This window comes from Hetaerina americana, unplaced genomic scaffold, assembly GCF_022747635.1.
Source record: "Hetaerina americana unplaced genomic scaffold, ioHetAmer1.1.p SCAF_9, whole genome shotgun sequence".
Lineage (NCBI taxonomy): Eukaryota > Metazoa > Arthropoda > Insecta > Odonata > Calopterygidae > Hetaerina > Hetaerina americana.
The window spans coordinates 46,143,619-46,166,372 of NW_027287538.1; the positions used below are offsets into that span (position 1 = coordinate 46,143,619).

At 36.3% G+C, this 22,754-nt stretch overlaps 1 protein-coding gene across 1 annotated transcript in view; it reads right to left on the reverse strand.

The window, feature by feature from the left end:
- Positions 1-22,754, reverse strand: part of LOC139698707 (protein IWS1 homolog) — a 30,753-nt gene that overhangs the window by 4,535 nt on the left and 3,464 nt on the right. Inside the window, exons 3-10 of the mRNA XM_071597586.1 lie at positions 22,475-22,567; positions 20,858-21,051; positions 17,116-17,366; positions 9,771-9,918; positions 8,514-8,609; positions 7,164-7,280; positions 4,230-4,392; positions 2,611-2,746 (exon numbers count right to left, since the gene is read on the reverse strand). Coding sequence (XP_071453687.1) covers positions 2,611-2,746; positions 4,230-4,392; positions 7,164-7,280; positions 8,514-8,609; positions 9,771-9,918; positions 17,116-17,366; positions 20,858-21,051; positions 22,475-22,567 — 1,198 coding nt within the window. The remainder of the gene's footprint in view (positions 1-2,610; positions 2,747-4,229; positions 4,393-7,163; positions 7,281-8,513; positions 8,610-9,770; positions 9,919-17,115; positions 17,367-20,857; positions 21,052-22,474; positions 22,568-22,754) is intronic.

Below are 22,754 nucleotides of genomic sequence, written 5' to 3' on the forward strand. Positions count from 1 at the left end.
AATAAAGAAAGAACAGGATGGGCACTCATTTTATCGATTTCTGTTCCCAACTTTTGCAGTATAAAACCTAAAAATAGGCTATCATTTTTTTTCCAGATTTTTCTTCTGTGTGCTTGGGATATGATTACATATTTAATGTTGAGTATCATTCCTCATTGCTTTATACACCACAGGCATCAATGAAATCATGCCTACTATAGATTCAATTTTTGCCAGGAACCTCATGAGTGATGGCATAGGTAAAAAATTACCTAATATCACAATTAAACGAAACATCATTCTCAGTCCTATGAAATGGATGGGAGTACAATCTGAAGAGAGGTATGTTCAAAAAGTATCGCAAATTTTGAATTTTTGCGGGTTACATACGAGGGTCATCCGGAAAGTAGTACCCGTTCGTGCCGCATGAAGTGCTGACGACGCGAGTAGCCGCTGGACGAGGTCAGATAGCTTCAGTGGCTTGTCTGCCTTCTCTGAGCCAAGTTGCGTGACGCTAGCATTGCCTGTGTTGTTTCTGTGATTGTTTACAATGTTTAAAAAAATTGAGAACGCCGCCAGTTGTGAAGTGAGGGCAGTGATTAAATTCCTCAATGCAAGAAACGTTCGCCCATGTGATATTCATCGCCAATTAAAGGAGGTGTATGGAGACAATGTAATGGACGAGTCGTCTGTTCGGCGGTGGTGTCGCAACTTCAACATGGGGAGGGGGAACACACACGACGATGAGCGTTCGGGGAGACTGTCTGTCATTACAGACCAACTGGTGAGCTCAGTTGACGAATTCGTGAGGAACGATCGGCGCGTCACAATTGATGACATCTGTGAGCATTTTCCCAATGTTTCTCGAACAATTGTTCATGAAATTGTTAAACACCATCTGCATTATGCAAAAATTTGTGCAAGATGGGTCCCTCGCGTATCTCAATGAGCTGGCGGCGAAGGACTATGCAGCAGGAATACAGAAACTTGTCACACGTTATGACAAATGCCTTAATTTGCTTGGAGATTATGTTGAGAAGTAGTTTAAAGTATCCTCTTTCAAATAAAATTTTTTATGTTTGTTAATATTTACTTTTGTGTCTTTATTTCACGAACGGGTACTACTTTCCGGATGACCCTCGTATATTTGACCTTTGATTTTTTTGTGGCCTTATGTTGGTACTTATGTCTCTCACTTATGCCAAAACATTTGGCCATTTTGAATGTACAGTTAATTGTTGACAGCTGTTTTCTTGGACATGTTTTGGCTTGTCTTCGATTTTTGCCAGTTCCAAAAAATGGAGCAAAAAATCTGTGTCAAATTTTGTGTGAAAAACAAAATTAAGTGCATTGACACATTCCGAATGTTGACTGTGGCATATGGAGAAGCTACCTTGGACTGAAGCAACATTTATCGGTGGTAGAAAATGTTCTCTGAGGGCCAAGAAGATATGAACGACGAAGAGCATGCCAGACGCCAAAGCATGTCAACAACAGACGAAAACATTGATGAAGTGAAGAAAATAGTATTGGCCGATCGTCGAATCCCCGTAAGGGAAGTTGCTGAGGACCTAAACATATCAACTGGCTTGTGCCATTACCAATGATTTGGGCATGACCTGGGTCGCTGCAAAATTTGTACCAAAATTGCTCAATTTCCACCAAAAACAGCAATGCATTAACATTGCTGTTGAGGTGTTGGACTCTGTCCGCGACGGCCCAAAGTTGCTCCAGAGGATCATAACTGGTGATGAATCATGGGTTTATTGTTATGACGTGGAAACTAAAGATCAATCATCCCAATGGAAGCTTCAGCACGAGCCAAGACCAAAAAAAGCACGCCAAGTTCGGTCGAATGTGAAAGTTTTTCTTACAGTTTTCTTCGATTGCAGGGGAGTGGTGCATCATGAGTTCTTGCCACAGGGCAGTAGAACGGTAAATAAAGAACATCACCTGCAGGTTAATGCAGGAAATGGCCCCGAATGGTCATTTCATACTGGTCATTCGTCAAACTAAATACATTTACTTACATAACATAGTTAAATTGGATTACAATGGGGAATAATCCTATTCATTACATCAGAAGTACTATTTTTCTTCTCATGCTTTTGAGCTTACTTTCACAGCAGATTATCTCAAGCAATTGATATTGGAAATATGTCCCCGATAGGATTAAACCTTTTGATCCAATATCTATCCCTATACTTAATACATCCATTCATCTTAGATCTAGCATTACTGTAACTACTAATAGCTACTTCTAACTACTAGCTACAGCAAGGAGATAAATACTAAAGCCCGATTTTATAATGCCTTGTTAAAATCAATCATTACTTGATGTGGACATAAACAACATGAAGGTTACCCACAAATTTAATTTCATAAACAAATAACATTGCCAATTAGTGAATGTGAACATTGTAACTGCAGCATCACAGTTCTTCAGTTTTTGAGCAGTTTAATAATCAGTCTTTAACTAGCGATCAGAAAACTGAGTTTTGCCCTTAACCAGAGGTTAAGGTTAACCTTTGGTTTAACAAGACATTATCAAAACCTGGCCTAATCGTCATAATTCAAGATCAATGATTTACCAGCACCACTGCCGTCATGAAATCAAAACCATTCACTTACTTCCCATCAGCTGTCAGGGCTTTGGCAATGTCTTGCTTGGGAGTGGCACTAGAGCTATTTTCATCCTCATCAGTATCCCTCCTCCTCTTAGGCATTTGCTCCAAGTCCCTCATTTCACGTTCCTCCTTGCTCATTGCTACGAGAGAAAACAGAATATGACGACACATTTGCAAAAGATGGCATGCAAGGGAGACATCCAATTACTGCATGAAAACAAGTAGTCTTTTTTTACATTAAGCTTACTATGCTAAAAATTCCAACATTAAACATTCAGCACTCAGTCAAATCATGAAACCACATTCTGAAACAGCAATTTCTGTCCACTGTCAACCAGAAAATACCGGGGCTAAATTTTCTTCTTTACAATTTAAGACAAATTTCAATTGTGAATATTATAACACGGGGGGGGGGGAGGGTTTCAGAATTTGAAGGCTAATAATAATAATGTTAGTCATTAAATTTAGGTGCATTCAGTAGAAAGTGTATGGATGTATCAAGATTTATGGATGAACAGTTAAGTGCTGAATATTCGTGGCAATTGAAGGAAAACCTAGGAATAGCCTAGGTATTTGTAAGAATGGTAAGGGAAAATGATGAATAATCAGATATATTTAAGTCCTGGGCTTGGTCGTTCATTAATTTCCTAGATCTAATAGTTCATTCCATTCACCCTTCCAAATTTTTTAAGAAATATTAAATTTACTCCTAGTAAAATTGAAGTTCAGTAAAAATTACTCCTAGTTTAATTGCAGTTCCCACACCTAATTATTCCTTACAAAAAATCACCAACAGTGAATGTTTATACGAGCATACGATCATCAGTGTTGAAATTCCTGCAAAATCAATCAGAAGGGACAGTCCCAATGATTTGGACTTGTATTCTAGTCGAGGTGTAGTATGACTTGGTATAGTTATATGTTTGACTCCCAATAGTCTCCTGAAGCTACTTAAGTACCAATACCAGCAAGTGTTCTCCAAAAACTGGAAATCCGAGGGTAATTGCAGCTTGAGAGAATACACTTCTCCAGTATTCACACATAGAAGCACACGACCCACTTGACATGACCTCTCAGAGGTCTCCGTACTTCTAGATATTAATAATCGCCCCTACCAAAACCTTCTCACCCCCAGAAAGCTGATCACAAATCATGGTCACCACCCTCCCTCACCCCAAAAATTCAGCACCGAAAGCTTTTAACACTAAATCATGGATAAGTAATGCCGATTAAATCAATGATGCTTTCCTTTGAATAACTCAAAGAACTGCAGGAGATGCCAAGACATTTACTTTAACAGAGTCATGTGTGCACCGAAATACAGGAATTTCAAACTGTACACATTTTTTACCCCACCCATCTCATTTTGTTGGCACTTTGAGTATGATTAGACTATAACAATTGATTGCTGCAGAGCTATGAAAGGATGACTATGAGCATCACCATCTACCTCCAATGAGAAATCCCCAATAATTTTTCTCCAAAATTATTTTTTCTTTCCTAGTACAATCAGTTTCAACAGTACATTCAAATTAAAGGAAAACCAACCAGTAATGACCTTTTTGGCACATTTCTGATGGGAGCTGCAAGCAGCAGATCACGAAATGGCTGATAAAAACTCACCTTTGAAATCAGTCGAGAGATTAAATATTGGCCGTGCCCATTCATTGATTAATTTTCCAGCACGCGTTTTGTTTTCCTTCGTTTCTTTCGGGTGCTTGTAGAGATACATCACAGCCTTTCCAATTCCTGAATGTTTAAGGGTTGACTGATCCACCCTTGGAAACTGCACAACAGAAGCAAAGAGGATTAGACGCACATGAAAGACACGGAATATTCTAAGTTTCCCCACAATGAGATCCACACACGGTCAAAACTCAGATATAGCAAGATGCAAGTGACCAAGTAATAATGCTCATAATAGCCATTACCCATTGTATTAGTTACATGTAATGATATATTACATGTACTGCCACCATTTTCTTCCTTTCTCTCTCTCTCTCTCTCTCACACACACACACACACACACACACACACACACACACATGCACACAACTACACATATGTACTTAGGCAAACACGATAAAACCAATTTTGATTAACACAAGTAATGAAATACCATCCAAATCACTGAACGTGTTGATTAAAATTAGTTTGGTTGGCAACTGTTATCGTCTAGAATGTGGAAACAGGAAATGGAGGAGAATTCAAAGGGAGGGAGAGATCATATAACAGCAAAACAATAATAATAGATCTTAATCCAAGGTCTGACAGTTTGGCATTTGCTCGGTCATTTGACATAAAGAGTTGCTTGCTACACCCTACAATTCTCTCTATTACATTCATCATTTTGACAGACATACATTGGCTCATGTAATGCATTAATTCCAAACAAGTCTTGTTCGCTAGCACCAAATACATACTCATTACAATGGTGCTCATTAAAAATTAACTTGATTGTAATCTTACCACCAAAATGGCCTTGAACAATAACTGATTCGTCAGCAAACAGACTGAATCTGTTTATACTCTCAATAAACTTCCCCATGAAATCAAATATGAAACAAAAGTACCTGTTTTCAAGAAAAAGCTGTTTAACCTTTTAAAAAATAATATGTTCTATTCTGTAAACAAATACCTGGAATTGTCGCTACGCGTCAATTCCGGCTTAACCAATTAGTAAGTAATTATACTAGTGTATTGGTATGTTTATATATATATTGTATCTCTTCTAAAATTGTGAAATTTATATCTGACGTGTCCTATATTTGTGTATGTATGAATATGCAACAAATCTCCGGACAAATAAATGTATTATTATTATTATTATTATGAGTTTTCACTTGGTTTTTTAATTACAGATGGCAGCCTGGTTGAACTAGGTGGGGAAGGTAATGAGAGAATGTAGAGGTTGGGAAAGAATCAATGAGAGGAATTAAGCCAAGGAGGGAGTGTCACAAGCAAGCAATAGTGATGACTTACTGCGAAAGAAACGTGAAATTAACAACTTTGAAAATCATGGAAATCTCTTAATTCACAATTAATAAAAATAAAGCATTGTTTCCAAGCACATAATTCTGTCATAATTTTTGTTGACATTCGCAACTCTCAAATCACCTCCAAATTGTACTGAATTTGCCTTCATCCATAGATTGGCAGGTAGAAAATGAACATAATGAATTTTAATACATTTTGTTTTTGCAATCTTGCAAAAAATTTAGTTTTCCTCTGCACCCCAGTTGATCAATGTTTATATTTATATCTTACTTTGGGTAAGGTATTTGTGCTGTTTTAGATTGATCCACATGTCCTTTGAGGTAAAAAGTGTGAATGATGCTTTGGATCAAGGGACCCCAGCAAGAGCCTTTCTTAAGGTCATGCCACATGGGCAAGTTTATGTATAAAATTGAAAACATGAAAATTTCCAAGCAATTTGTGCATCTGGTTGAATCCTTTTACATGATAAAACTCTGAGAACACCAAATATAAGAACTTGGAAAAGCTTATAGTAAAACCCTACTCCTCCGAGGGGATTAAAATTTCCATGTCATCCATATTCTCAGCATGTATGTCTATTGTTAGTATTGATCTCAGCCATCTATCTTTCAGTTTATGGCGTACTGATATTTTGTCATAAAAATCACACCTTAATGAAATGCTCATTTCAGATCGGATTTTGCTCAAAAATTTAAGGGGAAAACAGAGAACACCCTAAACATTTTCACAAGATTTCTAAACAAATCCACATCTTAATCATATTTGATGGGATTGGCATGAAAAATTAGCTCACACAACATAACCTTTGATTCCACACTTAAATAATTAAATGAATGTCAATTATTCAAACACAGTTAATGCCATAACTAACACTCTTTTAAAACAGACCTCTGCATTAGAATCAAACTTTTTATGTCCAATAAATTCTCATCCATTCAAAGAATTTTTCTTCATTTTTAAGAATAATTCCTACATTCCTTACAGGAAAAAATATGTGGCGAATTACTGGAGAAATCTAATGTTTTCCACCCATTGTCCATGTCTATAGAAATGCCTATCAAAGACAAAACTGCATGGGAACACACATCTGAAGAATAAGCAGGTTTTTCATCTTAGACAGTTTGTCAGGACAGATAGGTCATTTTTGTGATTCTTTTTAATTCCAGGTTAAGTCCAATGTAAACTACCAGAAAGAGTTAGACGTTTCCTTACGATTTTTCATAGATGGTAAGAAACACAACACAGCTTATTTGTGTGAGAAAAGCCCCATGCAATGCTTCCAGCAATGTCTTTAAGGGGACTTAACCAAGAAATATCTTAGGATCATTTTACACTGGATTCAAAAATTGTATAACCAGATTTGCCCAAACTATGCAAATTCTTCCTCTAGCAGGATTTACAGGAGTGCACACATGTATCTAGGCATACGATAAAAATTGATTTTTTTAATGCATCACTCCTTTAAGAAAGCACGCAAAATAAAATACATAAATATGCTAGTTCCGTACATCATCCTTAATACATAGGAGATTATTAAGTACAATAATAATATACACTCACCTCCCAGAGTAATTGTAGGAGACTGTTCCGAATCCTGAGAGCAGGCAAAGAACGATCAGGCATTGGGGACAGCCAATCACATAATACAGACAAAACATTGTGCTCAATGAAAGCAACCTAAAAAGATAACAGAAACTGCATTATTGAAAGTATGCCATGTCAACAGTTCACATCCATAAACGTACAAAGGCATATTTATCTTTTCAAGAGAGTTTGGTCCCTTCACAAAGTACTGTTCCTCATTTTAAAACAATCCTACATTAAAATGACTGATGTGTTCTCCAACTAATACGCATTTTTATGATAAATAAAATGACCTTTTTCAATTCCGCACAATACAAAAAGTCACACAATTCAAAGCTATAAGCAGTCTCCAATCAAAAGCAAAGAATTGTCCATGATATTCGGCAATGACAAATCAAAATGTCTACATTGAAATAGCAAGCCATAACCATTTACCTGAAACATACTGCTTATTTCAAATGTTTCCCCATTGAGACATTACACCACATTAAGAGTTTTCATTTTTCAAAGTTACATACTTATGTTCCTTACCGAGGATTTTTCAAACCACACAACTTCTTTTGGCAACGACAACGGGCAATTCTAAATAATATTGATACTATAAAAATGGATACAGTATCTTAACCATAAATCACAACATAATAATGATTTCTGTTCATGGTTTTGGTGCAAAATGCTGTCAGAGGCCTAACTTCATACAAGTCTTCCTCTTCAGGGAGAAGAGAAGAAATCACCCATGCCAATCAGGTAGCTAAACTCTTTAACCTCTCCTTAACCTGCAACCACTTTATTCTCTCCTTAACTTTTTCATTCAGTCAACAAAATAAGTACGCAGACAAAAGAGGCTTCTTGGTATATTTAATTTTTAATCCAATTCACTACGTCACTGAAGTCTGGCTCTTAAACGAAAGGATGGATGGTGCGAAATGAAATCACGCCCCCTTGGGACATTAATTACAGCTTTGAATATCCATACTCACACCCTTATAATAGCTGCAACTTAATGGCATTGAGCCATTAAACAGTAACAGCAATTCTAACAGTGCTGACAGTAGTGCAAAATGAAGCTACCACATCTTTACTTGCATTTTACAATTAAAAAATGCCCAACAAAACCAAAAATCATACAATAACAACTAATTTGTTATATTCCTCATGATTACCACTTCAAAAAGGTAGAAAACAGCAAAAATGCTATATTTCCTGACTCTTTAGCTAATTTTTTTCATCATCCAATTCTAAAATATCACAGCACAGATTACATACTTCAACGGCACGAAAAATAGAACAGAATAATGAGGATTGTCATTTAATTGAAACACATACCTGAAGATCATGTTTTTTCAATTGCGACATGGCCACAGGTAGCATTCCAATTTTCTTAGTTGCTGGTTTGTTCTCCTGATTCAGCATTCTGTCATCCTATGAAGCAAAAAAATTGTACAATATCTTACTTTCATGCAGATATCCATTATGTTCCAAACTTATAATTCATCTTCAAGATTTTATGCTCCAACAACATAACTACAGCAAAAACCTGTATTTCCCCTCTCCAGAAACATGTCAGTCTGTAGATGCTATGTGTTCATGGACACTTTGCATAAGACAAATTAACACATAAAATTTCCTCTAAACTACAAGAAATAGGTGATAGAGCTTGATTATATGACCTATCATATGGAGTAAAGACATGTAATATCATAGACTATTGGTAGGAACATGATATTTTTGCAACTTGCAAAATTATGCCCGGTACCACTGTGAAATTGGTGACTTTTCTAACAATTTGTAAAACAACATAATTTTGGAACAATTTTAATGATCAATTTCGAGAAATTCAGAGTTCTCTGGCACCCTTGCAAACATCTTTGTTTAACTAAATTCAAAAGCAGTTTTGACAGCATGGATGCACATTCTAACTCTCTTTCGAGTTGAAACCCTGTTTTAATGTCACAATTCTCTTGACAATGAGGTCCCAAGCTATTGTGACATGGTACTGGAATGAGGATGTAAGCCAGAAAAACATCTTTTTCCCCAATATTTCTCCCGACGGTTTGGAATCTGAGTAGATATTTCTATTGAATCATTGCTCATCATGCCATTGGCATCACTGGCAGCACGTGGTAGGTTCTAACAAAATTTTGGCTGTTATTTTGATTATTTCACATCCCCCCCTCCCGAATTTTGAAATAACTGAGTATTTTTCCCAATTTTTCCAATTAAGTGAATACCCTGTTTGAAGGGAGAATCGGAATGCACCACTATTAAACATTCGATGCAAACACCAAACCATTGTAGTTATATGCAATGATTAAATAAACATGTCCACTAGCACAGTAATCAAATAGAATCATATGATTTGTGATCTTGATAATTAATGGAGTAATGTATCTCCAATGCATAAGATTCTAAACAGCTGAAAATTATCAAATTGAGTTTGATTTCTACTTGTACAGAAGTCAAACCCATGATTTTTCAAAGTGAAATTTTCTGGAAAAATGTATGAGTAAATATGCAGAATTTCACATTAAATTTTGTATCCCAAGGATAGTAAATGAATATTAAAACACTGTTGTTCATTACCTCCGCGGCATTCCTCATATCTGCCAGAAGTTGAGCGATTATGTCATCATTGTCATTGATGATGTCCACGTCTTTCCTTTTCCTGCGCTTAGATGCCTCCTTCTTCTTCAGTAACATGAGGTCAAAATCGGAAACACCGGAATCCTCCCTGAAATATAATTCACATATAAGCATGGAGCACTTTGAAATGGATACTCAGTGATCTTCCTCTCAAACTAACCATTTTCGCAAATGGATTCCCTACATCCCAGAGAGCATAAAGATTAAAAGATTTCTACTGGATAAAATAAACCAAAGCTATAAACTTACTACTTCTAATACTAAGCACTCCAAAATTTCAGCACAAATTAAAAAAGAGCATTTCGTACAAGTAGCACATTCCAAAAGATAATATGAGAACAAATTACATTGAAATAGAAAATATTTGGAAAAACAATTCAATATTTAGCCATTCCCACGATATTAGTTGACAAAATCATTGCTACGAACAAATAAACCTATAACATCTATGATATTTTTAGAGAACTGCAGGCAATGTCACAACATTCACTTTAATGGAGTCATCCCAGTATTGAAATTGATACATTTCACAGTGTAAAAATTAATTGCCAGGGCCAGGATTCGAACCCAGATCCCCTTGATTTCCAGCTGAGTGGTTCAACCAATCAAGTTACTGAAGTATCCTCTTACACAGTAAATTTCAGTTGCTTTAAAGGATTGCCACTTTATGAAAAGTTACGGCACATTCATTTTCACTAGTAACTGTAGTTATGCACAGCTGTGCCACAGTCGATTAGGTGAGAAACCTACTTTAAACTCAGTGTTTTCTATTTACAAACTCAAAATATAGCGGGAGGTGCCATGACAGTTATTTTAATGGAGTCATCCACCGATGAGCATCCAAATGCAGGAATTTCACGAAGAAAATAACATTCGCCTAATCTGGAGAGTGCTTTAACAAGGTTCACATCTCGATCATGGGGAATGATTTTTACCCTGGGAAATTTCTGCATTTTTTAGATATTTTATACAAATTATTCATGAATATATGCATCATTCAATCTATCCACCTAGCATCATTAATTAAATTAACAAATACATACATTTTTTACCTTATCCATCCTCAGAGAGAACTTAGTGAAAAGCATCACCTTTCCAAGTAATGCATTGTATGTTCAACCTACACAAGGCATTATGAGCAGAGACACACTGATGTGTATAATAATATAAATATTTTGCAAATAAGTATAAGCAAGCATACTTCTAAATGCACTATGCGTAAGAAATTTCATTTGCTTATTAATTTTATGAAAACAGAAAGTGAAAATATGATACATGAAAAAAATCTGACATTCAAACATTCTTTCATATTTTCTATTTGATGGAATAGAAAAAAAAGGTGCAACTAGATGAATGCAATCTAGCCATTGGGTTCATGTGGCAATTTTGAATCCAGTCCGAGCTTCTGGAACTATTTGTTTAAGCATGGTGTCTACCAATTTTTTTTTTTTAATTTCACAGTATATCTTCCATGATCTTTCTAATTGCTTATATGATAGCTTCTCACTTGAGATTCTCTTCCATTGACGTGAGTTTGAGTTGCAGTGAATCGACAACATTACGTGTTTCTGTGTTTTGCCTAATTGATGATTTGATGCTAAAATAAAATGCCAATACCGCATTGAACAAGCGTGAAAATTTTGCATAGTCTACCATGGTTGTACCCGAATGTAAATATCAGTGCAAAAAGTAAGATAGCAGAACACAGAACCGTATTCAATTTCAAAAAATACAGATGTGGAACATAAAATTATATAATAAAAGTGAAAGAGACATTATGGCAGGAAGTAATTAACTATGTGCAGTGCATGTCACAGAAACCTCTAACCAATGTCAAATTCATTTCATTGATGATGACCAAACTTTGGTGGAAACTCTTGTATCTCAAGAAAATGGCCAAAGGCAAACAGGAATCATTACATCAATAGGCATTAAATAATCCGTAAGTGATATATTGTCACAACAGTCTCCATTATGACAAAATAGCATCCCTTCCCCACATAGTTTAACATTAAAACTAAACCATATCTTTTTTGGGAGAGAAAAATATTCTCTAACAAACTGCGGTGTAAGTACCGGAATTCAGGGTCCTCTTCATGCAGATATACTTAACCCACATGGTGATCAAAAGAGCATGACACCAACTCATGGAAAGCATGACACAAAATGGATAGCTTTAAGAATGTAGTGTGCAGCCGAAAAGAGGTTTCTGTACTTGGTAATTAATTGCTACCATAACATATGGTTTTCTTTTTGATTAACATTATGCTAGGTACAAATTGCATATTACAATTATCTCATACACAAATAGTAAGACATCCCATGTACTACAGCATATACAGCAAGTTTTCTTTAGGTAACAATTGAAAAGAGTTTGAACAATTGTAAAATAGTTCACCAGGACCGATAAATTAACATATTTACAAGTGTTTTTTTCATTCGACAAGATTTCAATGCTTTCTGGGCTCAGAAAAGCAACCAAGTAGTTTTCCTGAAGGTATTTCCTCTTATCATAACACAGTAAGTGGTCTTGTGGCTGCAGAAGATAGCACCCCAATGTTTAATGACAAGAGAGAAGACTAGAAGGCTTATGCTGTAGTTTTTAACATTATTTTAACTGTGAAACTGGACTGTACTAGTGAAAAGCATTAAAACATAAAAGGATAGTAGTCTCAATTTTCCGGGTTGGTTTAATTAACTAATAAAATATGGACTTCCAATACTTTTCAGGTAAAATGTATTATTTTTTAAGGTTTTCCATGCAATGATGATTAGTTGATTAAGCGACGATGCCGAATTTCAAAATAACATTGAAATCTCAGTCTTACTGCCCTCTCTCCCTACTTTTTCTCAAAGTTAAAAAGTAATAGACAATACAGAAATAATTGGAGTAGTGGGATTAGATTAGATCGATTATTAATACACTAGTATGCTTTCTTATGATTTCATTTTCTGAATAATTTGAGAGTACAAGGGGATCGAGATGGTGCGGGGGCTAACGTACTGGCTTCCCACCCTGAGGGCGCAGGTTCAAATCCCGGCGGTGTTGAATATTTTTCAGAGGTATCTGGATCCCTACTTGAGGTGCTTTGTGGAGGGCACTTTGAGTGAGTACGCCATCCGTCGGATGGGACGTTAAACTGCGGACCCCTTGGCGCCTTTCGGAAAGAGTAGGCTAATGCCGACGCCGGGTTTCTCTCCACCCTTCATCCTTTCCTGTCCATCCCCTATGGCGCAAATGACCTCAGCTGTCGGTCACCTCCCCTAAAAACTACTACTACTTGAGAGTACAAATCGATTTTATTCCTCTAGTTCAACAAATGTCTAACTTGATTGCCTGAATTACAGGGTATCACAACATTAATGTACCATAGTAGTAGTATTTAAGGGAGGCGACCGACAGCTGAGGTCATTTGTGCCATAGGGGATGGACAGGAAAAGATGAAGGGTGGGGGGAAACCCGGCATCGGCATCAGCCTACTCTTTAACGAAAGGCGCCAAGGGATCCGCAGCTTAACGTCCCATCCAACGGACAGCGTACTCACTCAAAGTGCCCTCCACAAAGCAACTAACGTAGGGATATCTCAATCCCTGAAAATCCTGATCCACTGAAAAATATTCAAAACCACCAGGATTTGAGCCCAGGCCCTCTGGGTGGGAAGCCAGTACAATAGCCACCACACCATCTCAATCCCCTTAATGTACCATGTATTGCCTGAAAATTATTGGCATTCCTAGTTTGACAGACACCCTACTTAATTTTCACTGCAGATACTACAAGCCTGGTAAGCCACTACGATAGGATAGCCAAGTGTATAGATAAACTGAATGGACTACTTAAGGGGTGTTCGAAATGAAAAGAGGAAGGTGGTTGTCAATTAAGGCCATGTCACCTAAGCCATGTTTCCATTCAACTCGACCAAAATAATGAATTGCATGTGAAACACTCTTGAGATTGCAAAGAGAGACATACGCAACATATAAAGAGTTCAAGGTAGACTATTTGTTCTTAATATTTGTACTCATTTACCAATCCAAATCAAGCATATCATGAAGGTATAATAGTTAATAACAAAAAAATATCTGCAATATTGGTGAAGTGAAAATGGGTGACAATATTACACAAATATTAATTGTAGTTGCAATGAAGATGCACTGGAAAGTTATATTCTCAAGTAAAAGAAATATTAGGTCTTAACAAAATTAAAGATAAGAATCATTGCAATAAGCCCTTCCAAGTCATTTTATATTATCATCCAAGTTTATTGCACAAAAAATAGTTTGCATAAAAATCAGTTTGGATGTTTTCTTGCAAGAAATTTTGAACAGGAACTTGACTGTTGTGACATGGTCTTTACTACATACCTGTAAGATGAAAATACACTCTGAAAACCAAAAAATAAATATCTGCAATTCACTAAGACTAAAAAAAATAACTTCAATAAATGCAAAACAATTCTACTGGATTCAGGATCACGCCATGACACTAAAATATCATAAAGGTTAAAAATCACTAAGTACATGACATTTGATTCACTATTAGTAAGTCTAATTCATGAGATTGAAAACCTAAATGAACATCCATAACATTTAAGACACAGGTCTGCTACCTAAGATAAAGTTAAGGAATGCGTCCATACTAAACCAAGCACCAAAACCTACCTTGAACTATTTTCAGCAATTTAAGTCGTTCAGTTGAATCACAAAGAAAGAAAACCAGGCATATAGATCAGCATTTAATGTATGTATTAGATTTACAAGGAATAATAGCTTATTTTTCAAGAAATTCTACCAAGTACCTACCAATATTCCAAGCATTTAAACAAGGAAAACTGGATTAACCCAACAAGAAACCACCAGCTGCCAAATACACTTCATTCAATTTACATTGATAGTGATTTATTCCCTAATTCATTAAATTATTTTAGCACCTACACTAAAGGGACAAAATCATACTTTACGTCATAAACTTTAAGAAGCAACATATTTAATGATGATGGCATAGCTGTGCTGGCATTAATTTTGTTGAGTAAAAATGGCGAGACACTATCAACTTAAGCCAGCAAAAATTATGTAGCAATTAATGGAATGCCATGGAAAGTTCAATTAATCAGAGTAAATATCTTGCCACTTCTAGCTCAAAAAATTTTAAAATGAAAAATTCATTGAAGGGCATACCCCTCAACCAACATAACACTCCAATTTACAAAAAGGACAGAGACCCATTATTATTAAAGCCATTATAACTGTTATTCTTTTGACCAATAACCTGAACTAATTGAAATTAAATAAGAAACATTGTAATTTCAAACATACTTTATTTAGAAAACGACCTAGGTTTCGACATTGGATGCCATCATCAGGTATTACTGGTCAACCAAGGATTAACATCGAAGGCTGTACTTCCCTTTCCTTTCCTTCTGATCTACCTTTCCTTTACCTCCGATTTTAACCTTCTTTTTACCCCTCCACCTGACCCAACCCACCCTTCCCCACTCTGAAGGTATATATACAAAGTTTTCATCTGCAAGTACTAACTGGTGATAATGTCCAATGTCGAAACCTAGGTTGTGTTCTAAGTGAAGTGTGTGTGGAATTACAAAGTTACTTATTTCATTAAAATTAAAAAAAACCATAAACACAGTAATCAACCCAAAGGTCGGTTTGGTAGGTGATGGTCGAGTTCACCTAGTACTACGCCCGACAGCCTGTGATATTCACACATCAGGGTAGGGAGGCCAGTTCCTTTCCCTTTGCCAGTTATGGTTTTCCAGGAAGATCTGGTACCCGAAAAATCACATAGCTTGGGTGGAGCTGCAGGTGCCCAGAGACTTGCCTGGGAATCGAACCTGGGACCCTCCAGTCAGTAATCCAACGCTCTACCCCCTGGACTACCACAACCCACCTTCATTAAAATATGTTAGGTAAATTCCATAACTTTACGTCAGAGAAAACAAACTGAATAAACACTGCTTTATTGCTTAAATGTTTTAATCGAACTGTAAATAGGCTAATTACTGCATATTTTGATTAATTTTACCCACAACTCACTACATGGTATCCCTTTCCAGCATGGCATTCAAATATGCACTAAGAATTTTCAAGGAATAAGATAAGAGCTGTCAGAATTTTTGCAGGAATATCTCTTCGCTCACCTTCTCGGCCCTTATTTGAATCTCTCATGCTACTGCCTCTAAAATGCACATAAATATATTATATGTATGATAGTACTACACTTGGAACATAGTAACTCACTCCCTAAAATTGCAGTGCCCATATTTACCCAACAAGAACAAACAAGTGTCTTTCATCTCTTTTTAATTAATTTAAAAAAGATCACCAATACACTGAAGAGATGGGCTATAAACTTTTTAAGTAACTTCTTAGGTCAATAAAAGGTTTTTCGGCATCTCTGAAATGCATATTTTTTTTAATTCCTACCCGACAAATCATATTACTCAGTTATTGTGTATCTGAATGATAATATGCTACAGGAACTATTGAATATTTAACGCATTATATATGTATGTATCTACAGACATTTTTTTTAATGATCCCATACTTTATGTTAATGTTGAATGGCATGAATAATTATTATTGCCTTAATACTAATACAAACTGCTTTAATTGCCCATATACTCTTCCAGCATATTGCATGATAATCAAATGTTTCTTCTGACCAAATTAAGCAAAACAGTTAAATAACAATTATTAATAAAGTGCCTATCATATTTAAAGAGAGAAAGCTTACTAATGACAGTAAATCTGTGTTCAATGTACCAAAAACTGACATAAAATTATGCTACTAACGATTCTATTACCACAATTCCTTAGATATTCATAAACCTACTGTAAAAGATTGACATCAAATAACATTAGCAGGCAGGACATCACCTATGCAACAACTAACTGCAGAATTCTCTTACAAAACAGTTTCAATTATGTCACTAACTAAATGCATATATTTAAGATATATATGCATGCATAAACTTTTGTACAAGAGATATGTACAAAAATTGTTATAACATGACAAGATACATGGTATAATACTGAGCTTATTGAAATCAAATTTAAGATTACTATCATTTTGTTAACAAAAACCAAATCAATTTTGGTGTCCTTATGTTTTCAATTTCTGGTTCAGATGCCAGTTACACCAGATAATGTCTTCATTGTGAATACGCGTAATTGCTGGGAAATATTTTTAATTAATGGTTATACATGTTTGTTTAACTGGACTAAGAAATTAAAATATTCCAAAACCTGCAATGCAGGATTTACTCACTCGTTCCTGTTAACACCACCATCGGAGTCATCATCGGACACGTCAGGGACTGCCGCAGCTCCCTTACCACTCTCTTCAGGCTCCTCACCCTTGGCCGCCTCCTCATCCCCACTGTCATCATCCTTCTTGGGCAAGTCCTCATCATCAGAATCAGCGACCTTCCCTTTGGCTTCTTTCTCCTTATCCTCCCCATCATCCTTTATGCTGCCCTTATCTTCATCCTCCGAGTCTGATGCTATTTTTGCCCGTTTCTGAAATTCATTCCATCCAATGAGCATTCAGGTCAAACGAAAAGTAAGCAAAATGCTTCAGTAGAAATTTCAGGCTGGTTGGGTATACTGCATGGTTCAGCACTAAATCAGTAGGTTTACGATCTAATTGAGCACACACTATCATATTAATGTCATTTAACTTGTAGTTGTAGCGATAAGGGGAAGCAACCAACAATTTAAGTCATTTATGGCTATCGTATATTTGAAGAAAATATGAATTATGTGGAGAAATTGTTTAAATAGACAAATTCCAAAGAAACTGTGGGAGATGCCGCAACAGTAACTTTTAACGGAGTCATCCGCTAATGTGCATTTCAATGCAACAATTTCAGAGTGTAAAAATCATTCGCCTTGACTGGGATTTGAACTCAGATCCCTTGATGTCTGGTCGAGTTAGTAAACATCCAATGGCATTTCATGTTCCTATACCGTATCTGAATTCAAACTGGTTTTCACTCATATTCACTTCAATTTTCCATTCCGTTCTTTGAATTAAGAATCTTGATACAGCTTTTGTAAAATGGCAGATAAAACTGATTTTCATATAATCTTTACCCTCTTTTGAATTGCACTTCTTTAGTAAGGGAAATATTGTCTTGTATAGCTTTTCAGGCCAAATGCTTGAGTCATTCTATTGACTAGACCGGTCAATTGATATTTTTGCATTAGATCATAATCCTTTCAAAGCCTCACATGGTAATCCATCACATTCCAATACTTTCTGTTCCTTGAAATCTTGAATTACCTTCTTCACCTCAAGCCTTAATATCTTTGGTCCTCTATCATCTTCATCACATTCATCGTCCCTCAACGGCCTGTGAATTGTATAATTCCCCTCAGTATGTTAACGTATTACGGGCGGAGGGATCATGAATATAAGATTAGAGAGATTGACTGCAAGACTGATAGGTTTAAATTGTCATTTTTTCCAAGAACCATAAGAGACCAGAATGCTTGTAATCAAAATCCCCCAGGAGCCGGCTCGACATAATAAGTATTAACCTACAAGGTAGCGACTGCGCATGGTTATACGATTATATTTATATATTTTTTTTTGCAGGTTCCCCTCACCTTTCCCCATCCATTTGAAAAACCTTAACCCCCTCATCCCTTACCCTTTCCTCCTGGTGCTGCACCCCCTGCCACACACCTTTTTGGTGGCTTGCAGGGTATTGATGTAGATGTAGATGTCATCCATACTTTCTGTCCTCTTCCATGCATGACATCTTTATTGAATATTCCCAGTTATTTATTTTACATGGTTCTCTCATTGTCAGAGTCCTAACAATTTTTTACATCCCTTCTAATTTCCTTTGTCTTCCTAGTTCTTTTATCTCCCCACATTGTTTCCGAAGCCAGCTCTCTCTAGCCTCATTCGTCAACCTACTTAAGTTTTTTTTCCATTTTACATGTTCATCCATTTTATCTAACATACTCTCTAAAATCCACTCTCTTTAATTTCTTTCCCTTTTCACTACTCAAACTTCTTTCACCAAAGTCTTCGGCAGTGTATTTTGAATGGCATCCCATTGCCCAGTTACATTTACTGTCTGCCTTACATTTTCAAACATTTTTCTCAACATTTGACACTTACTCTTACCAAGAACTTTCATTCTTCAGCTGTTAAGTTAAAGTCTGTTTCAGCATCCCTTCCTGGAGAGGTTTCAGTCATCGGGACAATATTTTTGAACCTTTGATTTACTGTCATAAAATGAATCTGATACCTGGTAATATTGACAGGAGTCTTTCAAATATATAGTCTTCTTGACTGATTGAAAAACCAGGTAGTTATGTGCTATCCAAAGATCCACACATTCGTAGATGCCTATCAATTTTGCCCCTTTTTTATTTCTTGTTCCGAGTCCATGCTCTCCAACTAAATATCTCTATCTTTCCCTAACCACAATAGTATTCCGATCTCCCATGGTCATCATTCCCAATTATCCTTTCCCACTTTCTTCATAGATTGTCTCTACCTGCTCATATATATCTGATCCGACCACAGCGTCATCTGCTGATGATGAATGCATTTAAACTGGAATAATCAAGGTGTCCACTGTGTCACACAGCAGTGCCAACTGCTAAAACTCCCAATTACTGGAATAGCCTTTTCTATCTTTTCATCCAGATGTTTTTCATAAACAGGGTGGGGCGTTTAAATCATTTTTAAAGCATGAGTTTCCTTGAATGAGATTTCCTCACCAGGTTAGTGAAACATTCCCCAGGTTTCTCTGAAGCATTGTACTTAGCCACAATATCGTAAACAGTTGATCTAGGGTACCAGAAGAATCGAACTATTTTGAAACATAATGCCCAGCACGGACACTTTCGATAATAGCGGCTCTTCAATTGTACTCTGCACTTGTACGTAACATCTCGGCCATTTTGAGGTTATGACTGTTTACTAGATTCCTATAGATTTCAAGAATGCCAATCGCGACCTCCAGTGGAACTACGATATGGCGGGGAATTCAAATTGAAATCTGTACCGATCTAAGCGCCGCACCCTGTATAAACCCAACATCACTTTCGTTGCTTTCTCCCCATTCATGAATCTTTTTACAATTTCCAGATTCTAATTCTCCTGGCCATTACATCTCACTAAATCCGAAAATACTGATGTTGCATCCTTTCATTTTTCTCTTCACATTTTCAAATTGTTCAAAAGTTTCAATAAATTCAAATATTTTGGCTTCTTAAAGGGGTTAAAAAATTAATGAATAATTTTTCACAATGATTATTCCCAAAAATTTTGAATTTCAATAAAAATACACGAAAAGGGATGACCTCATTCCAATGTTTCAAGGCAGGCTATTCTGAGGAGCTTCATAGTAACTCATGACATCATAGGAATACTTAAGACAACTACCAATTTTATTTATTTTATTTATAAAATAAATAAAATTGGTAGTTGTCTTAAGTATTCCTATGATGTCATGAGTTACTATGAAGCTGCAAACAATAAGTAATGAGAGATAATGCATTTCATTTATATTGACAGGATATCATGACATCAATAGAATATAGCTAAATGCTGTGGCAGACATCTCCATCTATTCGTTCAATTCTCAAAAGGGAAACTTGAAAACAAGCAAAAGCTAATTAGGACATAAGATGGCCTTTGCCTACCAGCAGATGCAGACAAATCCATACATATCTAATGATATATTGATTTCCAGACAAGTATTTGGGTTCATAAGGTCTTATTCATTCATTAACACCTGTGACCTCAATGCGGGACAATCCACAAAAATGAAACAATGCCAGAAGCTACACAAAAGAGGGTATGTCTGTATCATAGCAGAAATATATCCAAGGGCATTGTAATTTATGCTGTTTGGTGTGGACTTGGGACTACATTGTAGAAAAAATCCATCAGAAACAAAGAAAGACCATTGCCAGATGTTGTATCAATGGAGAAAATTGCATGCAACATTCTTTAAATATACTTTAGGCTGTCTCTAACTTACGCTCTTTGATGTAGATTTTTTATCATCTTCAACCTCTGAGTCTGCCTTTTCTTCTTCCGAGTCAGACAGCACAGCTTTCTTCCGCTTTCTCTTCTTAGACACGCTTTCATCTTCATCTTCGCTCCCAGAGGCCATTTTAACGTCTTTATCTTCCTCATCTCCATCGTCACTTCCTTGGGAATCCTTCCTCTTCCCTAATGAAACATGTGATGGAAGAGGATAAAAATTATGAGGCAGGAAAACTACATAAATTATTGGGCGATCCCACAAAATGTAAACGGCTTGCAAGAGAATTTCATAACATACCTAAATATATTTCCTAACAATTTTATAACATACCTCAATATCAACCCGGGGATTTGGTGTCAGGTCCATCATCTCTAATTTTATTTATTTTTTAAAATTATGGTGGCTACTTTAAACAAAAAAAATATCCCTGAAGTATTTAGGGAAAAATTTTTTGCAGTCAATTCACAGAATACTGACGTAAAACTCTTTCACGGTCTTTGTTTTCACAAAAAATTCATTACTTATGCAAGAAATGTGGAAGGTGAAATGTAAATTGCAATCTCTAAAACAAACTATCAGGGCTACACACTGTAATCATTTCCATTTTAACACACTCAAAGGGCACCTTTTTTCATTCACTAGAATTAAAGTGAACGGCCACCTTTTAAGACTGAGCGAAAAATAGTTTTCAGCATGACATCATTTCACATTTTTTCAAAGTTTTGCATATTTTTAACTTTAGTGAGTTGTAGAATCAATTGAATGACTTTCTGTATCCCCGTTTGATTTATCCTACGAGTATTAGTAGTATTATTTTGGGGGAGGCGACCGACAGCTGAGGTCATTGGCGCCATTAGGGATAGGCAGGAAACGATGAAGGGTGGAGAGAAACCCGGCGTCGGCATTAGCCTACTCTTTACGAAAGGCGCCAAGGGGTCCGCAGTTTAACGTCCCATCCGACGGACGGCATACTCACTCTAAGTGCCCTCCACAAAGCACCTCAAGTAGGGATCGAGATACCACTGAAAAATATTCAACACCGCCGGGATTTGAACCCAGGCCCTCTGGGTGGGAAGCCAGTACGATAGCCATTGAACCATCTCGATCCCCATTTATTGGATTCAGTTCCTGATATAGATCATTAAGAGCTGACAAAATGTGATAATGTTGTAACAATTTTAAGTTGCAACCCCTACCATATTCCCTGATGGTGGTTTGTGTGGTATTGTGCAGGTGTACAAAATGCAATTCTGCACTAGGCCTGCCAGGTAGATCATTGAGTACAATAATTCATCAAGTAGGGACTAGAAGATCTCAGATTCAAATCTTGACATTTGTTCTTAATTTTCAACACTGAATTAAGCCACAAAACTCTATGGTTACAAGAGCAAAAAACCATAAATGAAACATGAACCAAAAGTGGCATGGAAATGAACAATACCCTCAAATGATTTATCTTCCCATTCTGAAAGACTTTAGATTTGATGAGCTTGCCATTGCTACCTCATAAATTAAAATTTGGGTTGAAGATATGGTTTTATTTTTTTGAGTAGCTTAAGCCAACCATGAGACTTGTAATCGCAGTGGAAAAAAATAATTTATACTCACGTGAACTTGGGCTACTCCTAGGTGATCCTGCATCTCCATCTTCATTATCACTATCAACAACAGAGCGACGTTCTTCAACCTCATCATCTGAATCTGAAAAGATGCATTGCAATTTTTTTTAGTCTAGATATGGAATTAGGCATTAAATCCTAACCAAAATGACCAATCATTTATTAACAAGAGTGATTTCTGAATTATTTTCAGATTTCCCTAATTTTTCTTCTGAGTGGGTGGTAATGAATTTGGGACTTTTTTTTACTAATCATCTCTCATTACTGCA